General features: G+C 34.1%; 1 protein-coding gene across 3 annotated transcripts in view; it reads left to right on the top strand.

Annotated features, from left to right (window-relative positions):
* Window positions 1–24,321, top strand: part of PRKG1 (protein kinase, cGMP-dependent, type I) — a 1,208,869-nt gene that overhangs the window by 1,088,698 nt on the left and 95,850 nt on the right. For all 3 annotated transcript variants that reach the window (XM_004680887.2, XM_004680888.2, XM_012723496.1), the window contains exon 9: window positions 4,144–4,218. In XM_004680887.2, the coding sequence (XP_004680944.1) occupies window positions 4,144–4,218 (75 nt within the window). The remainder of the gene's footprint in view (window positions 1–4,143; window positions 4,219–24,321) is intronic.

Below are 24,321 nucleotides of genomic sequence, written 5' to 3'. Positions count from 1 at the left end.
AAAAAAAAAATTATTTATGTATACAAGGGCTGGGGTGCAGGCCAGAGGTCCTGGGAGAGGGGTTGGAGGACTCAGAAGGACAGAGCAGGGAGCAGAACAGGTGAATCCACTGAGGTACACTGCTGACGGGAGCAGCCAGTGAGCCAGAAGAGGTCTGCTGTGCCATGTTGGTCAGCTCTGGCAGGGATTAAACACAGCACTGCAGTGGCTATGGATAGCTTCATAGTGTGGAGACTGTACCTCCAGTGAGGCCCCTCAAAGACTTTTTGATGGGACTCCACACAGAGGGCTGGTGTTCCTACGGAATATCCGTCAGAAGAAAAAATAAAACATTAGTTCATACTTGTACCAGGAGTGATAAATTCTGTGAATACCTCAGTTATGCTTATCGAGCTATCTTAAGTTATTCATTGTTCACTACAGGAATAGCTAGAGAGACACTTGGAATCTATCAACATTGCTTGAAGATTCTACAATTTATTAAACTTCTAGTTAAATTCAACCTTTTGTTTGAAGAGACTGAAAATATTAGCAGGTTGCATTTGTTTCATGTTTGAAAATGTTTCTTGGCTGGGATTGATTTTTAAATGAGGATTATTTACAAGAGACATATGTTTCCAGTTTCAAAAAGAAATTCCATATGTTCAATCCATAAATATAAATTTATATGTATCTGCTACAGCTCTTCTTTCCTTTGGATATATACGTGTATGAGTATGTTTTTGAGTTGGTGTCTGTATGTGTGTACAGATGGATAAGTAGAAATTCTGATGGGTGTGATGACCCATTGTGAAGTACGTGAAAATACTGTTGATGGTTTTTAAAAATAAATGTACCTACCCTAAACATTGTTATAAGTCAGGATATTCAGTCATAATTGTTATATTAAATCACAGTTACATTATGATTACAATTCTCTAAGCAGCAGCAATAAAACTAAGTAGAAAAGTTTAAAAGGCAATACATAAAAATGTTCTGATTAGTTATTTGTGTTTAGAGTTATAATCAAAGTCTTATTTCCTTCTGTCAGTTTTATGAATATTTTCTTATGAAAATGATTGCGTTTTAAATGAAAATGGTGTTTCTCAATTAGAGGGAGTATATTTTAAAAGGTTTCCATCATGTCAAGGCTGAGGCTTCCTGTACTTACATAATTATTTTCCTTTTTTGTTTAGTAGTAAAAAAGATAAATATTGGATCTAATAGTAAATATATACTATAAAACAGGGATACTTAAGGTTTACACCAAAAACCATACTTCAAATATCTCCTTTATTTTAAATGCAAGTCTTGCCATTGGATATGACTAAGATTCAACAAAAATGAATATCAACAGGTTATTACCATGTCTAGAATGTCCTGTATATACATGTTGGTTTTTTCATGATGCCAAACTACATCAAATGTTGCTTCAATAATAAATGTGTATTTTTTTCAAGTATTCTCAACGAACTTTTAAGCTGAGATTAGGTGATTTATCATTTTAAAATGCTGTGCAGCTTTACCAGACCTTTCCTTTGCTATTTGCATATTTTGCAAACACATTTCAAACTATTTTGAAAAGTGATCTGTGGTGTTTTAACCTAGCTTAATGGGTTAATTAAAAGGCTCTCATCCTTATTAAATGTGTCATCAATTCACTAATTATTTGATAATGTATTATCCTACCTAAGGTGTTTTTAGCTAGGATAGATATGAGAAGGAAGTTTTTTTTTTTACTATTTGAACTCTCAAAATTAAGTACACCAGAACAAAGCCTCTTCAATATATCTTAATGTTACATTTTCCTGTTTAACTGTTCCTCTGGTTTACACACAATTGTCTGGTTCCTCTCTGTCAATACTGTTCACAATGTTTGGTTGTACTAAAAATATTTAAGTACTATAAAAAATGGAAGTATCAGTAGAGAATATGGACTATAATCCTGGGCCTGCTGCTAAACTGCAGTCTTCTGGGATGAGAAACAGACTCTGCTTAAATTTCATATTGACTGTAAAACCAGGAAATCAATCATATGCCATTAATTTTTTATAGTAAGAAAAATATTTTATGGTGTGAACCTGGTCTCAGGAAGTTTCTATAAAAGCAGATTAGCCTCTAATATCCAATATATCCTATGGAGAAGTTGGAGAATTCACCAGTTAAAGAACAATGGCAAAAAGCATATTTACAATAGTTTCTGCAATAGGAATTATGTTTATCATTTTCGTCATTTATTATATACATTTGAAAATTTTATAAGGACCACTTCCTATTCCCTCATTCAGCATTCATTTATTTGACATTCATTAATACAGTTCATTGCAGTAAACTTTACCCTTTAGAATAGGATTCTTAAATCTTTGGCCCTCTGACCAGTCATTTTCTTTTGGTCCCTTTAAAAAAATATACTTCGTATATTTAGCCCAACATTTTTCTTATCCTAACCCTCAGATGAGATCATTACCCATGGGTGGGAGACAGCTGCTCTTCCCTTCAGTTACCTAAAAGCGGAGTGTCAGATTCCTCTTTATAGGCTTTCTCAAAAGTGAATGTATGGGAAAGCGATGAAGCAAATTAAATTGACATCAGTAAACTTGCTGTGTGATCCCAGACATGCACTTGCATATTTTCTTGTTCTGTGTTTACAACACACAAAGCCATGTGCATGCATTATGACTGTGGAGGTTTTAAATTTTTATGTAAATTCTTATAGCATTTAAAATTCTCCACCCACATTGGATACTGCTAGGGAATGGATAGATGTCTGATAGTCTTAGGCATGGTTATTTGGATAATAGCCATGGTAGAGGAAGTGTAGGTTTCAAGGATGTGAAAGGAAATGATTGCTTCCTTCTATGTCAGTCATTATTCCTTCTATGTCAGTCGTTACAGTCCACATTGGTAGCCTATATGGTTTTAGGTCGGTTTTCTAACTTCTTATGTCTCAGGATGAGGCCTCATCTATAAAACAGATAATACTAACCACTGGGATGATTGTACCTATTAAAACATTTGTTGCTACCTATAAAGCACATAGAGCATTGCCTGGCATGTAAACACTGAGGACTGTGATCATTATGTGAACATCCACAATTCTGAATACAGACATTCTTATTGTTCTTTCATTCAGTCTAGTTTAGTGGTTGCTAAAATGAAGTGAGTGTAAGAGTTACTGTAGCTGTAACTCTCAGTACTTTTAAGTGATTTGTGAGTGATATAATTTTGCACTGACTGTACTGTTTTATACTGTAGGTACAAAACTGAAGAAATTTTTCAATATAGTTTCGATCTGATCACAGGCCTATAGGTGCTAAATAAGATATCAAATAAGGGCCCTCCGCAGTGGGTTTAAAGCACAGCACTGAGCGGCTGGAGCCACTTCAGCATGAGTTTCATCCCTGCCCTGGGGGTAGCCCACATGGCTTATCAGATCTCTCCTGACCTGCCTGCAGCTCCCCTCAACAGTGTACTTCATCAGTCTGCCTGTTCTGCTCCTGCTCTGTCTCTAGTGAATCCTCTTGCTGCCCCTGTGCCTCTGGCCTGTACCCTAGTTCTGTATGCACAAATAAACAAATATTAAAAAAAAAAAAGATATCACGTAAATTTACATTACTCTTTTGTTTTAAGCTAGAGTCATCTTCACTCTTCCAAAATGAATTGATTTTCCCGTGCATCTCACTTTCCTTATTGTTTTCTTATGCTTTATTTTGCCTTTGAAGATCAGGTCAGTTGGAGATAAGATACTTGTATTTTATAGTTTGTTTGAAAATAAGAATTATTAGATGTTCATGAAAGTTAGTGCCTGACATACAGTAGGCATTCTGTCATTGGTAGACCTTATGTAGTAGCATAACTGACTCATCTTTGTTATGTGTATTAATAAGTGTGTCATTGATGTTATTCCATCCAAATCTTTGACTGTCTGCTTTTGCCATACATGGTTCTAGGTTCTAGGGAGTTCAGAGGTGAATAAATTGAAGAAATTCTGGCTCTGACAACATTTATATCATCATGTGAAGTTTCTTAATGTGGCTAGATTTAGTGTTTGAAGTCATTTTTATTTAGATCTATTTACGTTATTTGATCGTGTCATTGAGGAGGTTGTCATTGTTAAACCTTTGCAGAGAATTTATCCTAATCATTGTGTCTTTCTTCTGACAGCTCTTTCAAACATTTGATTGGAGGATTAGATGATGTTTCTAATAAGGCATATGAAGATGCAGAAGCTAAAGCAAAGTAAGTGACATTTTTTTCCTTTGGCCTTAGACTTGACCTAAATAAATGGTCTAACAAATATGTTACATATAAAAAACTGGTTTTGGGTAGAAATAAGATCATTCATTTTGCTTGGTATTACAAAGCTCAACAATTCTAAGGAAAAAACAAATTACTTAACTGTAAACAAAAGCAAACTGTTAAGGTAATTAGTACCCAATATACCTACTAAGTAAATATAACTCTTCTTAAACATGAAAACTCAATTTTGTGAGGAAAATCATTTCAACCAGGCAAAATACTTAGTTTAAAATGCAGAGCTAATAGTTGAGTGTAAACTTATTCTTCCCAATGAAATTACTTTCTGAAAGAATGGGAGTTGTGTTTAATAATTGTGAAACTGTGAGAAAAGTATTAAGTATTCCCCATATGAATATGTTGTTGCCTTTTAATGAGTTCTGATGACATTTAATATATCAGGATGATATGAGATCATGCCTTTCCCATTCGTTATCATGTTTGTATAATTTAATAAAATTTCATCCACATAAGCATTTCCTTTCAAACAAAATAAACTTTTTGATAAAGGTTGTAAGTAATTTTGAGATTGATTATCTTTGTATAGTTTTTAGATTATTTAAAAAGTGTAATCTACATGATCTTCACTTTTTAACAGATTGTTTTTATAGTAACATCTTAGCATTTGCTATTTTACAGGTCAACTAAATTGACATTTATCATAAGTAGTTCAGGCACAGAATTTGATTTTAACTTAAAAAACAGAAGAAAGAAAATAATATTTTTTGACTTACAAATCTATGAAGATTAAAAAATTGGTCTGGAACTTAAAAAATTAAGAACTTTAATTTTTCTTACTAATAAAGTTCTATTTTCAAAGCTGTGTGTATGTATTCACAATTTCTTGTATATAATTGGTTTTTGCTACCTTAGCCCTTCAAAGGGTCATAGATTTAAATCCTGAGGTTAACTGCCAGCAGTGCTTCTGTGAAGATTTGCTCAGGAAATTCTATTCACTAATTTGCACAGCGAAGAACCACATAATTGGTATTGCCTAGTGTACTGTTGATTATTACTTTTTTTTTTTGGTTTTCTACTTTAGGGTAAAATGCACATTAATGCTAAGTTTCAACTTTAGTTTACATCCACTCTTACTAATAGGGGACAGAGGAGGCCATTTAATATACTCTATAAGGTTTAATATTTATAAAACTCCAATTGTTTTTAATTAGACTTTATCTTTAATTGGCCATTTTATTGCTATATTAAACTCATAATTTTTATAAGCATGTATTTTTTAAATATACACACGCACACACACACACAAAATTAAGAGTACCCATGAATCATTTCACATACATATGCTTTCTATATCTTACTTTTGGCAATTAAAAAAAAATTGTAGTAGTATTTATTGAGATAAGGTGGTATAAAACATTGTACATGACTTAACAGTACAGTTCACACATCTTCACATGTCTGTTACCACACCACACCCACCACCATAGCAATAGTGATCATCTACAATTTTCTATTGATCCCCCTTTTCCCTTGGTTCCCAATTCCCCGCCTTTCCCCTCTGCCAGCTTCAATTCTGCAGTCAAATTTCTAGGGTTTGTTTTGATTTAATTTTTTTCTGTTATACTCTTTTGTTTCTCTGTATTCCATATATAAGTGAGATCATCTGATATTTGACATTTTCCTTCTGACTAATTTAGTATAATCTCTTGCAGTTCCTTCCCTGTTGTCACAAGTGCCAAGATTTCATTTCTTATTTTTTTTTTAAGCTGAGTAGTACTCCCTTGTGTGTGAATTCTACATCTCCTTAATCACTCATCTGTTAGGCACTTAGGCTATTTCCATAATCTGGCTATTTTAATTAGTGCGACAGTGAACATAGCAGTGCACATGTCCCTTTGATTTAGTGTATTTTATTCTTCAGATAGATACATAGGTGAAATTGCTAGATCACATACTAGATCTATTTTTAATAAATCAAGAAACCACCATAATATTTTTCCATAGGCCCTAACCCATCTACAGTTCCATTGCCCCTGTTGGTAATATTGAAAATTCATCTAAAATCTACTTTGGCAGCAATCTGAATATTCTGAGAGTCACTAGAAAATTCAGAAACCTTTTAAACCAATGCACTCTTTGATCTACTTTCGTGTCCTTGCTAAACTTTAGACAGATTCTCTAATGAAAGGTTTTGTATAGCTCCTATTTACCCAAAGTCAAGGTCAGTCACAGGCTTCAAATTTGTCAATGGTGGGAAAGTGATTATGGATGAGTTTTATACTCTTTAATGTACTACTGGTTTTATAAAAATATATATGTACCGCATGAATTTCCATCTTTATGATTCAACTGCATATGCTTCTACTAAAGGTTGTAAGGAAAACAATTATTCTGACCTCAGATTTAGGTAATTATAAGGTAGGTGTGACAGCAACTTACCAGTATGCAAAATATGACCTTGAACTTGGTCAGGTTCCACTCCTCACTGTCATTCCTAACCAAGGGATCTTGGTCATGATGTAATAGTTACCTCTTCATTTCATTATCTTATGCTTAAAATGGTATTTTTTGTGATTTAATTAATTATAATTTACAAAGTATTCTTAATATCCTCTAAAGAGTTATACAAGTGGATGGTGATGTTGAAAATCTACACCGATGCATTTAATATATGGTAGGATTTACAGATAATTCTACATAGCTGTTGTATAAAACTGGTTTTTATCTGGGTAAGAAGTTGTTAATCTTATGTAGGCAAACTACTCTAACTTTGGCAGCATGTCATGAAATCAAATGTAGTGTGAAGTTATACATTGATAATAGTATTATAAATAAGTAACAGTTAAAAGAAGGTTCTTCATAGTATGAATGAAGAATAATGAAATGACTACCGATTGTTAGGTATTCTAAGATGCTGCTATTTGAACCATAAATTGGATATATTATAATGAACCAGTATATTCATACTTGAATATAAGAAGACAAGGACAAATTTGTATGACTATTTGTTCAATTAATACTAAATCTAAATGAATATCTATTACACGTTACTTAATATTAGTAGTTATTTAGAAAATAGGAACATATTGATGAAAGAAATGTTCAAAATCTTTGATTCAAGTTTTATACAGGTCAAAATAAAACTTTATTCCTCAAATAGCAAATACATATACACACACAGGTACATACACATACACAAATAAATAGAAATTAGAAAATGTTTTTGTTATCAACCACAGTAGAGGTTACTAAGCCTTCTAAACTAGCATTTTATAACTTTATGATAATTGATATCTACAGATTTCGGATGTTGAAAGTATCTTATCAATTAGATGTCCTAGCACTTGAGACAGAAAACTATGAATAATTTCCCAAGTAAAGATTTTTGGTTGAACTGAAAGATTTAAGCATCTGTTTCTGTTACCATTGTTGTCTGTGTCAAATGAATTATCTTCCTTTAAGTACATTGTGAGTCCATGTTGTATTTAAGAAACTTATAAGTTTTATCAATATGGAAGGACTAAGACTAGATTCTAATTGGTGTAATTCCTTAGGTTATTAGGTTAATGCTTCTATAGTTCTATATAGATCATGAACCTGTACATTTAGAACCAACATGTTCATTTCACTTGACTGTATCTCTCTCTCTTTTTTTCTGAGGTGTCCTTGATTTCTTAGAACCCAAATAAAATACTAATTTTCCATGTGAAATCATTGTTGGTATTAACTCATCTATTTCTGATAAAAGAGAAAATGTGAGACTAACTATAAATATTTATTTGAAAAATTTAGAAATTCTAATCTGAGAAACATTGACTGCTAGTATACCAGGATCACTGGCAGAGTAATTTCACAATTTTGAAAATCTATACCAAGTCTTTGGCTTAGGTGACTGGTTTGGGGAAATTGGCCCAATGAAATTACTCTTAAAATTCCTCTACTACAGGATATGTGCTCCCAGCCTATCTTATGCGATATGTTCATTGTAGATGAAATTATTCTTGGTAGAAACTTTACCTTAATAACATGTTTAAGCTTTTCTTGTTTGCTGCCAATTATCCACTAAGTCTCCTTTGAAAGCAAAAATTTATAATTGGAAAGACATTGGAAGAGACATCAGATCAAAGATCATTAAACCTTATCAAAAGCAGAAAGTGGCATATGTGATGAATGGTAGACATATTTTCCTTTGAGAGTATGTATTCATTCATTTAACAAACATTTATAAATTTACTTGTGATAAATTAAGCATTGTGCTTTATGACATACGTACCAAATAGTAAATGTATTTTTTGATATGAAGAATCATGCAATTTAGTGGGGAGACCAGTCTGTATCTCAATTTTTATTTTCAGTACTTAATTCTCAGTATCAATTAAATTTATTGTGATATATCTGTTTAGATAGGGGAACCCATCTCTTCATTTAGAACTTATCTTCCAGAAATAGGAAATAGAAAAGGTACCATTTTTCATTACAAATATTTCTGATATATGAATATAGGCTATTCTGAAGTGAAATAGCTCAAAATTTTGTTATCATTGCTGTCATAATTGCTAATATTATGGTCAGCAGTTATATGTAATACAGATTTTCTAATAAAAAAGGTCTAGATAAATAGATATTTCAACTTGTTCATTTTGATACTGATTCAGAAAAAAATGTTTTCTATTAAAATGACTTACATAGAGCCACAGGAGTTTTTCATACGAAAGGATAAACCAAAACAGCAATTAAATCACCAGTTTTTCATTATATCACTTTTATTAAAATTCATGTATTTTCACTTTGGGTGAAAAAATAAAGTAAGACAAACCAAAATAAAGTAAATAAAGTAAAGACAAACCAAAAATCACTTTCAACTAATCAATCATAGCTACTAGTAACTATGTTCATGTTTTACAATTATACTTTTAGTAAATGCACTCTTTATATTCTACTTTTTTCCATTTAGTAAACAATGTACAAACATTTATAATACGATTATCTGTCATTCATAGACATTATATACCATTCACAAATATACAAGGACACCTGTACTTAGATTTGTTTCAGTTTAAACTATTTGAATCAGATTAGTGTGCTTTTTAAAATGAGATCTCAGTTACTTCTTCAGAAAAAAAAAGCACCAAGCAACTCAAACACACACACACACACACACACACACACACACACACATTCCTTCAAATCGTCCCACCTAGCAACACTTTCCAAGTTACTTTGTCATGATAGTGATCAAAAAAAAAAGTGGGTGCAATGTATTTTACCATTTGTTTCAGCTGTCCTAGCCTTTGCCCTTGGGAAACTCTCAAAGCTCTATAAATATAGATTCAAAAATGTATTTATTTATGATATAATTTAGTGATTCCCAATATTTTTCTTCATGAGGAAATCTTTGTTATGGCAAAATCTATGCAAGCCCCTCAATGAGTATCCTCCAGTTATTTAATATGTATCACTTGCTATAATGTTCCTTTATTTTTTAAAAGATTTTTTTCATTTATTTATGGCATAGAAGGACTGAAGTATAGGCCAGAGGTGCTGGGAGCTGATTCACCAGAGACAGTGAAGAGCAGAATAGGTGAATTAACTGCCATACACTGCTGAGGGGAGCAGTGGGTGGAAAAGAAGAGGTTTGCTCTGCCATGTTGCTACTCAAGTGGTAGCCCTATAATGTACATTGAAAGTCACCTATAAAGACGGGGTGACCCTGTGGTCCAGCCAGCATAACACATATTTATTCACTTTGTCTATGCATCTATTCAATAAATATTTTTGTGTAAAAGAATGTTACATGTATAAATTTATAAATATTACATGTAAAGCATTGACTGCAATAGAATTGCTCCTCACCTTCACAGTGCCTGTGGTTCAGTGGGGGAAAAAAATGGATATTAATCATTTTGGAAATATGTCTGTGAGAAAGTGACTTTTTATGTTGAGTTTTGATGATTACATGGTAAGTTTAGTTAGAAATATCTGGGCCAACAGGTGTAGAAAGCATTTTTATATAGAGAAAGAACATGTACAGATTTCTCAGAATAGAAAATAACATTACATATTTAAGAAATCAAAATTCCAATAAATATGGTAGCACACAGAATACAACAGAGAGATCAGAAAGAATGGCAGAGTCCAAATCTTGCAAAATGTTGTATTCAATGTTAGGGACATAAGGAAAGCTGATGCATGATATGAGTTTATATATATAATCGAACACTTTCCTCTGTGTTTGGAAAAATGTAAAATTGAAGCAAGGAGAACACATAGAATATTTTCCAGGTGAGAGGTAATGTTATACAGAAATAGAAGGAGAGCAGTAAAAAATTGGAGTAAAGAGAGAGTAAAACATTTGAAAGAGATTGAAGGAGCAAAGTTAATAGGTCTTCATGTGGAAATAGATATTGGTGATGAAGGGTAGAAAGACAAGGATAATGCAAGAATTCTTGATTTGGAAATCAAGATGCTATGGCATTCCCTAAGATAGTGAAAGATTGTATGCTGTGTTTCAAGACTAAGGTAATCTTGAATAGCTTTTGAGCTGTCAGGTTAAATATTAAGTACCTTTGAGACTTGGTTAGAGAGTTTTTAGACCTCAGAGAAGAAGATGGTATTCAGTTGTAAATAATGACCCTTTAACTAGGTGATGGTAATTAAAGGCACAGAGACAGAAAGTAGAGAATGAGAAAAGCATAATACTGAGGGTTGATTGTTGAACTTTGTCATTTAAGAAATCAAGGAAAGAAAACAGACCACACCCACAACCACACCCAACCCCCCCACCCCCCAACCTCCACCCATATACTGGAAAGGAGAATATAGAGATAGACGGAAGTCAGATACATCACTGAATGTTTCAAGAATGGGGAGGAGCCTATAATTTGTAAATTAGTGAGTTCTAGTGTGTTAACAAATGTCAGCTGGCTTTAGCAAACCATTTGTCTATTTTCATCTTCAGGTGGTCCGACTGGGATTGAGTCTCCAAGTGTAGACAGGAATTGAATCTGATTTGAAGAAACAAGAGTCAATGAATTAATACAAAATTGTAACAAGTCCCAAATAAATTAGCCAAAAATATATAATGGAAGCTTATTCATGTTCAATATTGTGACAGAAATGAACATTTGAAATCCATTAGGGAAGATGAGAAAATAAGACTCAGCACTTAAGACTAGACAAGTGGGAATCTGGTCCTTTTAACTATCAAAGGCAAAGCCATACCTCTTCAAAGGAATGATCAGAAACATCACACCACATTGTGATGTATTTTGTTACAAAAAGGTTTCATGTCTGTGTTAGGTAATACTTCATTAGTTTTAAATATTGTCCTTTAATGAATCTAAATAAAAAAGATCACCTAAGAGGGGTTAAAATATTTTCCCTGAAATCATAGTATAATGTCATGCATAAGCCCCTTTTCCTCCCAAGGAAATATAAGCCTGCACTTGGAGGCTTATGTCTTGGGACAGAATAAAGAAAGATGGTCACTGAGCAAGGAGATACCCATTTTCCAAACCTCAACAGCATTTTGTCTTGCTTTATTCTTGGTGCACCTAAATATGTCCATTTACTCTCTAAATTGTCCTGGGGGGAAAAAAAACCTTCATAATAAATTCACATAATACAAAAAAATTTAGGTGACCAGAAAAGATGAAACTACAGGGAGGGGGGTGGGGCAAGCAAGAGACCCAAGACAGAACATTTGCAGGGACTGAGAGTGAAGTCCCCCAAAATAAGAGGCACCACAGGGTTGATCCTGACTTGTTGCTACTAAACAGGGAAGCATCCAAGAGTCATTTCCCTCAACTCTGCAAAAACAATAGAGAATACAGCCAGCGTGTGAAGGGACCATACGCTGACCTTTCAATTTAGCGCAAGAAATTAGATTGACTATTAAATAATTAGTCCTCACTGACTTACGGTTCCCCTTCTGTTCACAGATTCATTTGAAAAACAACATTTTAGTCTGTCTGATATGTTCACGGTTAATTTTGGTACTGAGCCTCACTGTTTGACATGATCTGACAACAATAAAAGATCTCTCATTCCATTTAATTAGCAGGGACAACTCTTTGCTCACTGTTTGTCTGCTCTTTGGAACCAGAGAGAAATACTCACTATACTGGTCTTTTGAAAACATACTCATCAAATGTATCTCAAAACACAAGAATCTATGCAAATCAGTTTTGTTTGGTAGCATCTTCCCAAGTGCTCCCAGGGTCATGTAGCATCTAACAAACATGGTATTTTAAATACACAATCAAATATGCATGAAGTTGTTCTTTTGAACAACCTGACTTTGAAATTTTGGCATTTGTTAGTTTTTGTTTGTTTTGAACAGACATTTTAAAGATTTTAGTATTTCCACAAACTTATCATGAATTTGCTTAAACTAATTTGGACTTGAACTCAGCAAATCTTGGAGAAATGAGCCTGGAAAATTGTTTTTCCCCCTATGGAAAGAATTCAACCGAGCAATATCCTGTTCCAAAACAGGAACTATATGCCAATTAAATGGAAAGGATACTGAGAATGGCTTTATGAAATAACCCTCAAACCAGAATTAGAACTTGCTGACCATTTGTAGGGTTGAATAGTCAGAAGACAACCCAGTCCTATTCCCTGGGCTATAAAAATTGTTTTCCATTTTATTGCAGTGCAAAGCATAGGAAGCTTAAAAACAACAACAACAACAAAAAAAAAACTGCTGCAGTTGGCCCTCAACTAATAAGGTGGCTTTCAGCTGTGCAGGAGCTGCTTACTTTTCAAATTCCAGCACATGTAATCAGATTGTAAAGAAGAGTCTCTAAGGCCAGTGAAATGTTAAGAGAGTAATACTTCAGATGACTTATGACTGCAGAGACCATCAAAGTAAATTTTCTTTCAAATACAGTGAGACTGACTTGGCATCTCTCTTAAGAAATGATTTCCATGATACAACTACTTGGCCTTAGGCGGGAACACTTTTTTGTGTTTTGTTTTTGTTTTTTGATTCATTAAAAACGTTAAAACTCTCAAAGACCATTTGCTAATATGCCCAGTAAGTGCTTATCTTAAAGACTCCATAGGAAGCAAGATTTTATAGAAGTGAATTTTGGTATGTCCTTGTATGTAGTCTTTTCTAATTGACAGAGCAGAGCCCTGAAGATAATTGAAAATTCTTCCTCATTTAGTCTAGGTAAACTATATTGATCTCATAATGTTTCCGCTTCTTCAGAGTTACAAAAATATTTTTTGTATGTTTTTTGTGTGGAGTTTTCTGTAGATGTCATATCTGTTTGAACTCGCTTGCCATTTAAAGATGACAATGCCTATTTATTCTCAGTCTAACTGATTTATCCATGTGTGTATGTTGAGTGTTAAAATCCTCTAGTATGACTGTGTTGTGTTCAATGTCTTTCTTCTATTAGTAACTGTTATGTACCTAGGTGCTCCATCATCATTATATATATATTTATGAGTGTCATTGTTGTATTAGGCTGTCAATCATAATGTAGTGTATATTTCTACCACTATAACTTTTTAAATTGAATGTCTATTTTATGCAATGTAAGTATAGCTGTCTCTGACTTCTTTGATTACCATTTTCTTGGAGGATTGTCTTTTAGCCTTTATCTCAGTGCTAGTATTGCTGATAAGACAGGTTTCATATAAACAACAGAAGGTTGGGCTTTGTTTTAAAATACAGCCAGCCACTCTGTATCTTTTCATTAGTGAATTCAACCATTCAAATTCAAGAGGACTATTGAAATATGTGCTTTTTGCTATTTACTTTTTTGCTTGCCTTTGATTAATTTCATATATATTTTACTTTTATGATTTGTTGTGGTTTTATTTTCAGCATCTTATGATACTTCTATTGAATTCTGTTTGAAAGTTCTGCTAAGGCTAGCGTATGAAAGACAATCTGGTCACAAACTTGTCCTGGTGGGCCACATTATTACTGTCCTGTTACATAACACAGGATCTGCTATGTTTATATTTGTTGATTATTGCTTTATAATTTAGCCCCATCATGAATTCTTTCATGTACAACTTAGTACTGATAAATCTTTCCAGTTTTTGCTTTTCAATTAAGTTCCTTACTTTTCATTTTTTATTAATGTTAACCTTGTAGGTAAAGGATTCTAGACTTGCATTTTTTTTTTTTTTTTAAACTACCATACATATCTCTTGCCACTCCCTTCCCTGTGAGTTTTCTACTAAAGAGTCCATGGACAGTCTAACTGGCATTCCAAAATAGGTTTCTCAATCTTTTCTTTCAAAGTTTGTAATATTTTGCCCTTGTCACTGACTTTCTACATTGTTAAAATGTGTCTTGAAGTGTATGTGGTGTTATCTTTGTTTGGCTCTGTATGGGCCTCTTGTATTAGGAATTTTGGTTTGTTTCCCAGGTTAAGAGTCATGGATTCAAGCTTGCTACTCTGCTATGGCTGTAATTTGTGTAGGGGATTCCCCATCAATCACCTCCTCTAGGTCCACTCCTAAGTCAAAATGTTTCATATGAGCTCATGTCATCCTAGATGTCTAGACTATGTTTGAGTGCTACATGCCATACTATTAATACCTTACAACAGAGGTAAGACATAAGCCAGGAGTTATTCTCTTTGCCTTTCCAGTATAGGAATTTACACTGGGGCACTTAATTCTGTGTTAGGTACAGTGACTTTTACTCTGATTATTGAAAGTATTTACTTAATGTTTCTGTTTTAGCTCTGGTTTGCAAGTGGCTGGTATCTTCTATGTCATAGTTTTAGGCTGCAACTAATAGCCTCTTCTACATGGAGATACCTTGCACTCTGCCAGTTCAGGCTCATGTTAGATATGGGGGTACTCAATATGTAATCACTCTGTACCCCTGCTTCTACGGTTTTTCAATAGCTATAGCTTCTCTTCTATAGCTTTCCAATAGTATTCCCTTTGCCCCGCATGCCAACACTGTGATCCCCTTGTCCAATGCAGTACCAGATCTCAAACATTCTTGCATATGTGACCCTGAGTCAACAACTGTAGGAGAAGTTCATGTGGAAAAGCCCCGGACCCGCAGCTCTGTGAGTTGTAGTGCCTATGTATCACTGCAAATGCAGTTGTGTTCAAGATTTTCCCTCCTCTATATACCAGACCACTCCTCCTGATACTTGCTATAGTTTTCTTGCTATAGTTATATTTTATCTGTCACTGCGTTAACTGAATTTGTTCTGCTGCAATTCAGTTATGAGTATATCAAAAAGGCAATCTGGTATGTTTCCTCTGATACCATCTTAACCGGACTGGGCATTTTTAAGTTTTTGAGGAGACTCCAAACCATTTTTTTAAATGACTGTACCAGTTTACATTCCCACCAACTGTGAACAAGAGTTCCTTTCTCTTTTGCATTCTTTTTCTGTCCGTACCCTCTCCCAGGTTATGCCACTCTTTGAAATTATTTTTTTATTTTTTTGATTTATATACCTATTTACATTATTCGTTTTAAAACAATGTTTACATCTCCCTGCCCAATTTGCCCACACATCATCACCACAGTCCTCCACCTTCCTCCCTCCCTCCTTCTAATCCGTCTCTCCCTGATCCCCTGTAGGATATCTCTGGTTTATAATTGTCTATTTTTGTTTTGTATTGTAATAACAATACAATTTTTGCCCCTATGTCTTTTTTGGCTCTCTTACATATCATTCCTGATAGAAAACCTTTGAACCTAGTGGAAGTAGGCTAGTGTGGGTGCTGAAAGACTTACCTGCTGTGAAACTGTGTTTTCTTAGTGGTAAGAATATTACTTAGGAATGGGGGAACTCAGTCTGACAGTTTGGGCACTAGCTTCTCCATGTAAACATGAGTGCGAGGTTTAATGCCTAGTCCCCCAGAGCCTCCGGACTCCAACCTAATTATGTAATAATGGCAATCTGGAAATCTTTTGTAGTTTAAATGGTTACATTGTGGAACTAGACAAGCCTTTACTTTAGAAGCATAACTCCTTTTCATGTAAATGATATATCTACCTTTGCCTTTTTCTAGATTTGTAATGAAGACATTTTGTTATTGACAGTAGAAAAGAGGCCTTTGAGGATTATGGGTTGACTTGTATATTTATATTTTAACAAAGGTCACTAAGTTATTTTTCTTTCCTCTTCACGTCTGAAATTATTGCTGTTAATGCGTCCTTTCTTTAAAATATTGAAATAAAAATTATACAAGTTATATTGCAAGTATGTTTTGATAACTCATAGTAGTTAAATTAGCCTGCAGAAATAGCATTTTTCACTTTCATTATTATTCACACAATTTTCTCTTGCCAATATGACATTTAGATATGATAAGGCAGGCTATCTTTGAATGAAATGACATTAGAAAATTATAAAGTACCTTTGAAACTTGAAATGTTATAGCAGTATTTCCCCCATGAACTCTTTTGAAAAGAAATGTTTTTAAGTAATAAACTAAAATGATAGCATAAATGATTTGAATACAATGACCAATGTTAATTTACGTCTTAAATTGTTATCTGAGGAAGATATGACTGATGTGAAGCATATCTGTGGTTCACAGTTATTCCCATGATTACACCAAGTTTTCTCCAATACATAAAATGCAAATATTTGTCAACTTTATAGACTATAGCAATTACTTTAAGCAAGCAGCTTCTCCCCTGGTACATCAGGCATATATAGATATAAAACAGCATTATTAGTCTGATAATCAGAAACTGCAAAACATTTTAGACAACTTAGATAAGTTACCATTTGAGCATAAAAAGTAACAATCCTAATATTCTTGAAGGAGGATATGGCAGCTTCTAAAATGATGACTTTAAGATCACATTCGGTTTAAGAAGTTGGATAACTGTGACTCTCATTGGGTTTATAAGTAATTTCCTATCATTTTTTTCAAAGTTTTTTTGAATGACTCTGAGAAGAATTTAAAGTATGCTATGCTTATTATAGTAGTAAAAATGGCTTACATATGTGATAATTTAGAAAAACATAATTTAGTAGGAAAAAAAAAATCCTGTTAAGGAAGCTGGTCTCCTAAATCAAGACCCCTTGCTTACCAGGGTAGTGAGCAGTTTAATGCTGGACACTGCTCTAGATAAGGCTCATGGTTATTCTTCTCCAGCCTCTTTATTTAAAAATGTGTACAGTTATGGGTTCTCCCTAGTGGTGCAATGGGCTAAAAGCACTGCTTTATGAATCTCTCTGAAGCTACTGCAGCATAAGTTTGATCCCGGGCCAGGGAGCTGATCCACATGGCATGGCAGATCTCTTCTGCCAAGCCTGCTGCTCCCCTCAGCAGTGTACTTTGTCAATATGGCTGTTCGGCTCCCCACTCTGTCTATGGGGAATCCTCTCACCTACCACACCTCTGGCCTGTACACAACTTCTTTAAGCATAAATAAATAAATGAATCTTTTTTAAAAGGTGTACTGTTATATTAATGATGAGGACAGCTTTAGCCTTCCTTTCAAGTGGCATTAAATTTTTTTTGACAACATTAAAAAAAACATACTGAGATGACACCATTATAAACACAGACCAAATGACAGCTGATGCTTTTTTTAAACAACAGCATCAACTGGAAGATTGTATCAGTCCCGTTTTAGCCTTCATCAAAAGTTGCCTTGGGTAATACTGGGTAATATTTTTTTTCTACACTAAAAGTCATCATTAAGACAGCTTCTGATGCTATGGTCTATAGGGGAGCCAAAGAAGGCGTATAAGGCAACAGGAGTAAAACAAAACAAAACAAAACAAACACACACACACACACACACACACAAAGACACACATTTAATTAATCACATATCAAAATATGATTATCATACCTTAGTAAAAACAACAAAGATATACTGTCAAACTGTAGCATTAAAAGAGATGCATAATATATATTGTTTCCCCACAGCACATTTCAAACTGTTTATTGCAGTCATGGCCTGTACTAGAACAATCAGGTGAAACTATTTCTTTCTCTAAGAAGTATATAGATTCCCAGCTACCAAATAGATACTTTTACAAAACAGGAAAGTCTTACCTCATTGTTCCTTAGTATGACCAAAGACAAAGCACACAATCTGTTATACATAATTTTCTTCATATTTCTACTTCAATGCATCTATACTACTATATTTTGTTAATGTTTTGTTTTTTAATGATATGTAGTAACATAGGGTTGATTTTCCTCAGCCCTCTGTGTTCCTCTCTGGCCAGAACATCAGAAAGTTTAGTAGGAGAAAAGAACAAATATACTTACTTATAAATGGAGAATCTGAATCATGGTAGTATTAGAGTAAATTTAACAACATAAAGGTATTTATCCTGAGCTAAGAAATGAGGTAGGTGTTTGTGACTTCAGGAGAGAGGAGGGTGACTTGTGAGAAAGATCAGGTACTTTTTATCTAGTTAGTTGCTTTGTCATGGAAAGATTTCTCCAATAGGTTATTTCTGGTGGTAACAACTAAACATGGGTAATAATCACAATTTTTATTCTTGATTGACTTTAGTTCAAAGTAATCCCCATGTTAAAAATGATATGCTTGGGAAGATTGGTTCTGAACCTCTTGGGAAGGTCATTCTTCAGTTGTTTACTATTTAACTGAAGCAAAATAAATCAGTAAGGAATTTATTTCATTAAATTTGATCATATAAAATTCCATATTTAACTCTTTTTACTCTAAGTGAGTAATTTTGTGTGGTTCAATGATTTGAAAAATATTTTAATGTTATGTTTAAAACCAGTACATACACATTAGACTGGCATTATTATATATTATGCAACATTATTCAAATTATATATCCTGACTTTCCGTTCAGATGTGTCAGTTGTTGACATGACTCTGAAAGTCATTTATCTACCATATGATTTTAATTGTTTTGTAACCATTACACATAATTCAAATGCTTTTGGTGTAATGAGGTTATTTTTTATGATCTTAAAACTGTTACAGCAATACATATAAATAAGAGTTTTTCCACCTCAGCATTATTGATGTTAAGGGGTGGATGCTTCTTGTCTTGTACATCATGGCTATCTGACAGCATCACTGCTCATCTGTGTTATGCACAACACTTTGTTGTCAATTACATGAGGTTTCTTTACACCCCAAACCTGTTTTCCAATGATCTGGGTTACCAACTGAATGTTCCACAATTCAGGTATGTTAATTCTGATACTATCTGGAGTTAGTGCAGACTCATAGGTTGTGGTTAGTCCCTTAAAACTGCTCCATTTTAGATACTAGTTGCAGTTTTTCTGTTTTCACCTGTACTTCTGACCTTCCCATTATAAATCAAAGGTTAGCGTGCATCTCTTTTCAGGTTCAGTCATTTGCTAGAACACAGGAAACAGTTTACTTCTATCACCATTTGCAGTTGCTATTTGGAACATTGAATGGAATAGCTGCACAGGACCAGGTATAAGTAGGGGGCACAGAACCCTGCATGCACACTAGCACCCAGCACCTTGATGTGTTTACTCCAGAGCTCCCCTAATCCTGTTGAGGGAATTGTTGTGGAGATTTCTCTGTTTAACAGGATTGATAAAATCACTGATCATTGGTCATTGAACTCCACTTCCAGTCCTTCATCTGTCTGCAAAGATTGGGGGATCAGCTGAATGTTCTACCCGTATAATTATGCCCTAATCTTTTGGTGAATGTGCTGCATACCAAAAATACTAAAAGGCCAGACGTAATCATCTCATTAGATGCCAAAGATACACTTAGTACTGTAGAGCTTACAAGAATTTTAGGAGTTGAATGCCAGGTATCAGTGACAAAAGCCAACTCATTTCCCCAGTCTACCACCACGTGGTAAGTATATTTCTATTCCTAACGCCCTTTGAATCATAAAAAATATCTTTAGATTTTGTCAGATATTTGCTGTGTATGGACTGGGTGAGACAAAATCAGCCATGATTAAGAAGTATTGCTATTAACAGAAGACACATACAAAATTGTTGGATGGAGGGAACACTAAATTATATTAGAAACCGGTATATTATATCAGATACTGAAAGTGAGCATTACTTTCCTATAGTTCATTTCCAAGAGAAAAGCTTAGATGCCAAAAATGTCTCAGTTGGCATCAGACAAGATTTTTAAGCTCTGGAAGGCAGGTTTGCCAAAATATGATTAATTTGAATGCTAGAATTAAACAAAATTATACAAAATAACTCATCTACATTCAACTAAGATTTCCAGGTTCTTTTCCTGGTGCTGAAGATTTTAAAAAATCGTATATATTTCAAGGAGGGGGAATTGTAAGCATTATTATGGAAAAATAAATTCATTGAAAGTATCTGGCTTGTCAGACTGCTGGACCTTTGTTTTAAGATGTTAGAGTTAGTAGATTTGCTGCAACTGGGAAAGTGCTCACTCTAAGCTTACTCTTCATGCACATTGCTCAGTGGTATCTTTCTTATGTTAAGATTCTGTAATAGTCCCTAATGAAATTACTTTGTGTATGATACAGTAAATTTTCTTTACCTTCATATAACCTCCTGGGTTATAGTAGTAAAATACAGTCTTGAATCAGGACAGAAAACACAAAAACAGATTTTAGATAAAACAAATATCTGTAATGGGAGACTGATATTGTATTGGTACTATGAGACAAGTATGTATTGAATAGGATGTGTATGCTGCAAGTAAAAATTGAGGTGATTTTCAGGACTAGAAGACACAGATTTGATAATCTCTCCAAATAGCAGCATTTTTACATTACCAGTTCTGTGGACACGGTTTCATTAACTTTTAGAAATAAAGGGCAGGCCATTTTTCAAAGTCCACCTTTATGATAATCATAGACAATAGATTCTGTGACAATGCTGTATTGTCATCCTGTTGTCCATTGACATAATGCTCTTCCTCAAGCACTTCCAAAAGCCAAACACTCATCATTTTCACTCCCTGATGATTGAGGAAAGAGCAGGAAATAATTAGACACAGTAATAGCAATCCATAATGTTGTATCATCTGTACACCTCAGATGCAAAAGGTGGACACTAAAAATGTAGGGTATGTTGGAATTTCTGGGCAATAGAAAAGTTAGGGAAAAGTAGGAATACATAGGATCTGGAATTATTAAAATGACCCGAAGGACAATAATTAGTTAAAATAGTAGAGTGCTGGGATTATTGTAAAAGAATAAAATTCACATAACGTAAGTAAAAGTATTGTTTGCAAACCATTAAGGGGTCATGAATTCCATGTAGTGATCAGGAACCAGTATTTTTATTATTTCAGAGTATACATATAATAGTATTGTGGTGAGTGAATTTTTACCATTTATATGCATCTATATTATGTATTAAATAATATAACATAAATATATAAGGTATGGGTATAATGACAAATACATTTCTTAATGTGACTACAGACGAAACAATGTCTTCCAATTTACATGTGCTATTCATTATAATACCAGTTTACTTTATCAAAATAGAACTACACCTCATTGGCCAATTAAGTACCTTGAAAATGTGGCTCTTTGAGTCCAAAGAGGAGAAAACAAAGTGTGAAGGGCCCAGTGTATATTTTTCATCACAAAACACGTCAGTCTATTGATGAACTGTTAATGTATTCTCTATATTCAATGGACATTTTGTAATTATTGTGCAATATTAAGTCGACAGTTTTGCAGTTCATGTGTAAGTATCATCTACACAATGAAATGCAAAGTAGAGGATTTTTTTTTCCTTTGACAAACCTAAAGTGTAATGAATACACCGATCATATTGTCTGTTGTAGTGATATTTAATAAAAAGGGAAATATGGAATGTTACATGAGCATTTAGAAGGATTATCTATACCAGTCTAAGGATTTTCATCATAATAGTTTTCTGTGTAAAGGAAAATTGTAGGAATGTTTTGACTTAACGGAAGATTTTGTTCATGTAGATTCATTTGCAAGCATCTATGGATTCTGTTTATTTGATAACGTGTGGCTGCTAACAAATTCAGAAACAAATACAGTTTAAGGTTTCCTTATGGTTAGCATCCTTCCAACTAGTCCAGGGTTTCACTCATTGTCTTAGACACTCTGTTAGTTAGACCCCTTAACGTCCTGTTGATTCATTTCTATGTTTAGCGAGCTCATTAGTTGATTAAGACACTTCACTTTATTTTGAAAGAGTGACTCTGATTGGTATTGCTTGAACTTTATGTTTACAGATAAAACACCAGCAAAAATTACAATAGACTATCCTACTTTTGGGGACTGCTGCCTGCTTTTTAGGGCCACATCTTTATTTATTGTCCCCATTTATAATCTTTTTTTTTAAAGATTTATTTATTTATTCATACAGAACTGGGGTACAGGTCAGAGATGCAGAGGGTGAGAGAATTCACCAGGGATAGAGTGGGGAGCAGAACAGGCAGATCAACGAAGTACACTGCTGAGGGGAGCAGCGGGCGGGTCAGGAGAGGTCTGCCACGCCATGTGGATCTCCTCCGGGGCAGGCGGGGATCGAACTGGTGCGGAAGTGGCTTAGGCTTCTTTTGCAGTGCATTAACCCGCTGCACCACCAGGGAGGGCCCCCATTTATAATCTTAATGCCTTTCTTTATAATACTGAAGTTTTAATAACCTTATAATCACCACAGATAAGTACCAGTTTATCTCTATTATAGATATTATGTACTTTCTATGTAAGTCCCTCCTTCCAAAAAAAAAAAAAAGTCAACAACCCAAAAAAAGTTTACATAAATAGTGGATATTAATGATAGTGAAGGTCAGGAAGACTTTATACATTTCTGAATTGTAAAATGGAGTCTTACTTATATTCAGTTCTTCTAATAATTTCAAAACAAATAATATATCCATGTATATTTATTAGGAAATAAATTCTAGTTAATTAAAATGCTGACGTAATCAGACTAGCACAAATCCCAGAAAATCTAGATTCTGTTACTGTTATTATTATTATTGAGATATATAAATGTATTTGAAGGCAGTCTGCTAAACTATTATGTATACTAAATTTATAGTTAGGTATCTCCTAAAAATAATGACACTTGCAAAATACCAAGTATTACTATACCTAACAAAAGTAATATTCAATTTTTCCATTTTCTGAAATAACCTTTTTATGGTTGATAATTGATTCAGAATCAGAATCTCATACAGTACATGTTGTCTATGTCTAAGGTATCTGGTAATCTTAAAAAGACCCTCGTATAGCCAGTTAGGATGTCAAAGAAATGATATTTGACTTAGTAGCTCCCCATGTCAAAATTTTCATAGAATTTCTAAATGGTGTTAAAGACTTTACCTCGCCTTATCCTCTATTTCTTATAAATACTTAAGTTACTATAGGGTTGATTAGGGTCATGTTTATCTTTTTGTCACTAGATTTCTTCAGTGGCTATGTGTACTTTAATATTGCATGTCAGCAGATGGGAAATTTAGTCTGTTACCCTTTCTTGAAGTTGGATCAGTATATTAGGAGGTGGCAGCCTAATTTCATTATAAGGTTTCCCATCAACACTTTGTTAAATGCTGTAATATCAATGAAGGTCATTGCCAGAACTGACTGTCTCATTGGACTTTTAACATGATCATTAGTCAGGTCACTCACTCTTGACTAATAACTGTAATTCTTTTCAAAAGACACTTTCCATCATCCACAAAAAAACCTGATAGAGTATTGCCCTTATACTATTCATTCAAGAATGGCAGGGAAGTGTTATGAATTCCTGTTAATTATTGCTTACCAGAGTAAGTAAATGATGCCCTAGTTACTTCTTGTAACAATGTGGACAAAGCCCTCATTGTTTTTTCTTTCCTTTTTTTTTGTTATCTGATGGTGACAAATCAGGTCATTTAAATTTTTTTTTCACTTTTTTTTTTAAAGATTTATTTATTCATACAGAACTGGGGTACATGCCAGAGATACGGAGGGTGAGAGGATTCACCAGGAACAGAGTGGGGAGCAGAACAGGCAGATCAACGAAGTACACTGCTGAGGGGAGCAGCGGGTGGGTCAGGAGAGGTCTGCCACGCCATGTGGATCTCCTCCCGGGCAGGCGGGGATCGAACTGGTGCGGAAGTGGCTTAGGCTTCTTTTGCAGTGCATTAACCCGCTGCGCCACCAGGGA

The sequence above is a fragment of the Condylura cristata genome, unplaced genomic scaffold, assembly GCF_000260355.1.
Source record: "Condylura cristata isolate star-nosed mole 26May11 unplaced genomic scaffold, ConCri1.0 scaffold00011, whole genome shotgun sequence".
Lineage (NCBI taxonomy): Eukaryota > Metazoa > Chordata > Mammalia > Eulipotyphla > Talpidae > Condylura > Condylura cristata.
This window is presented reverse-complemented; position numbering and strand designations above follow the sequence as displayed.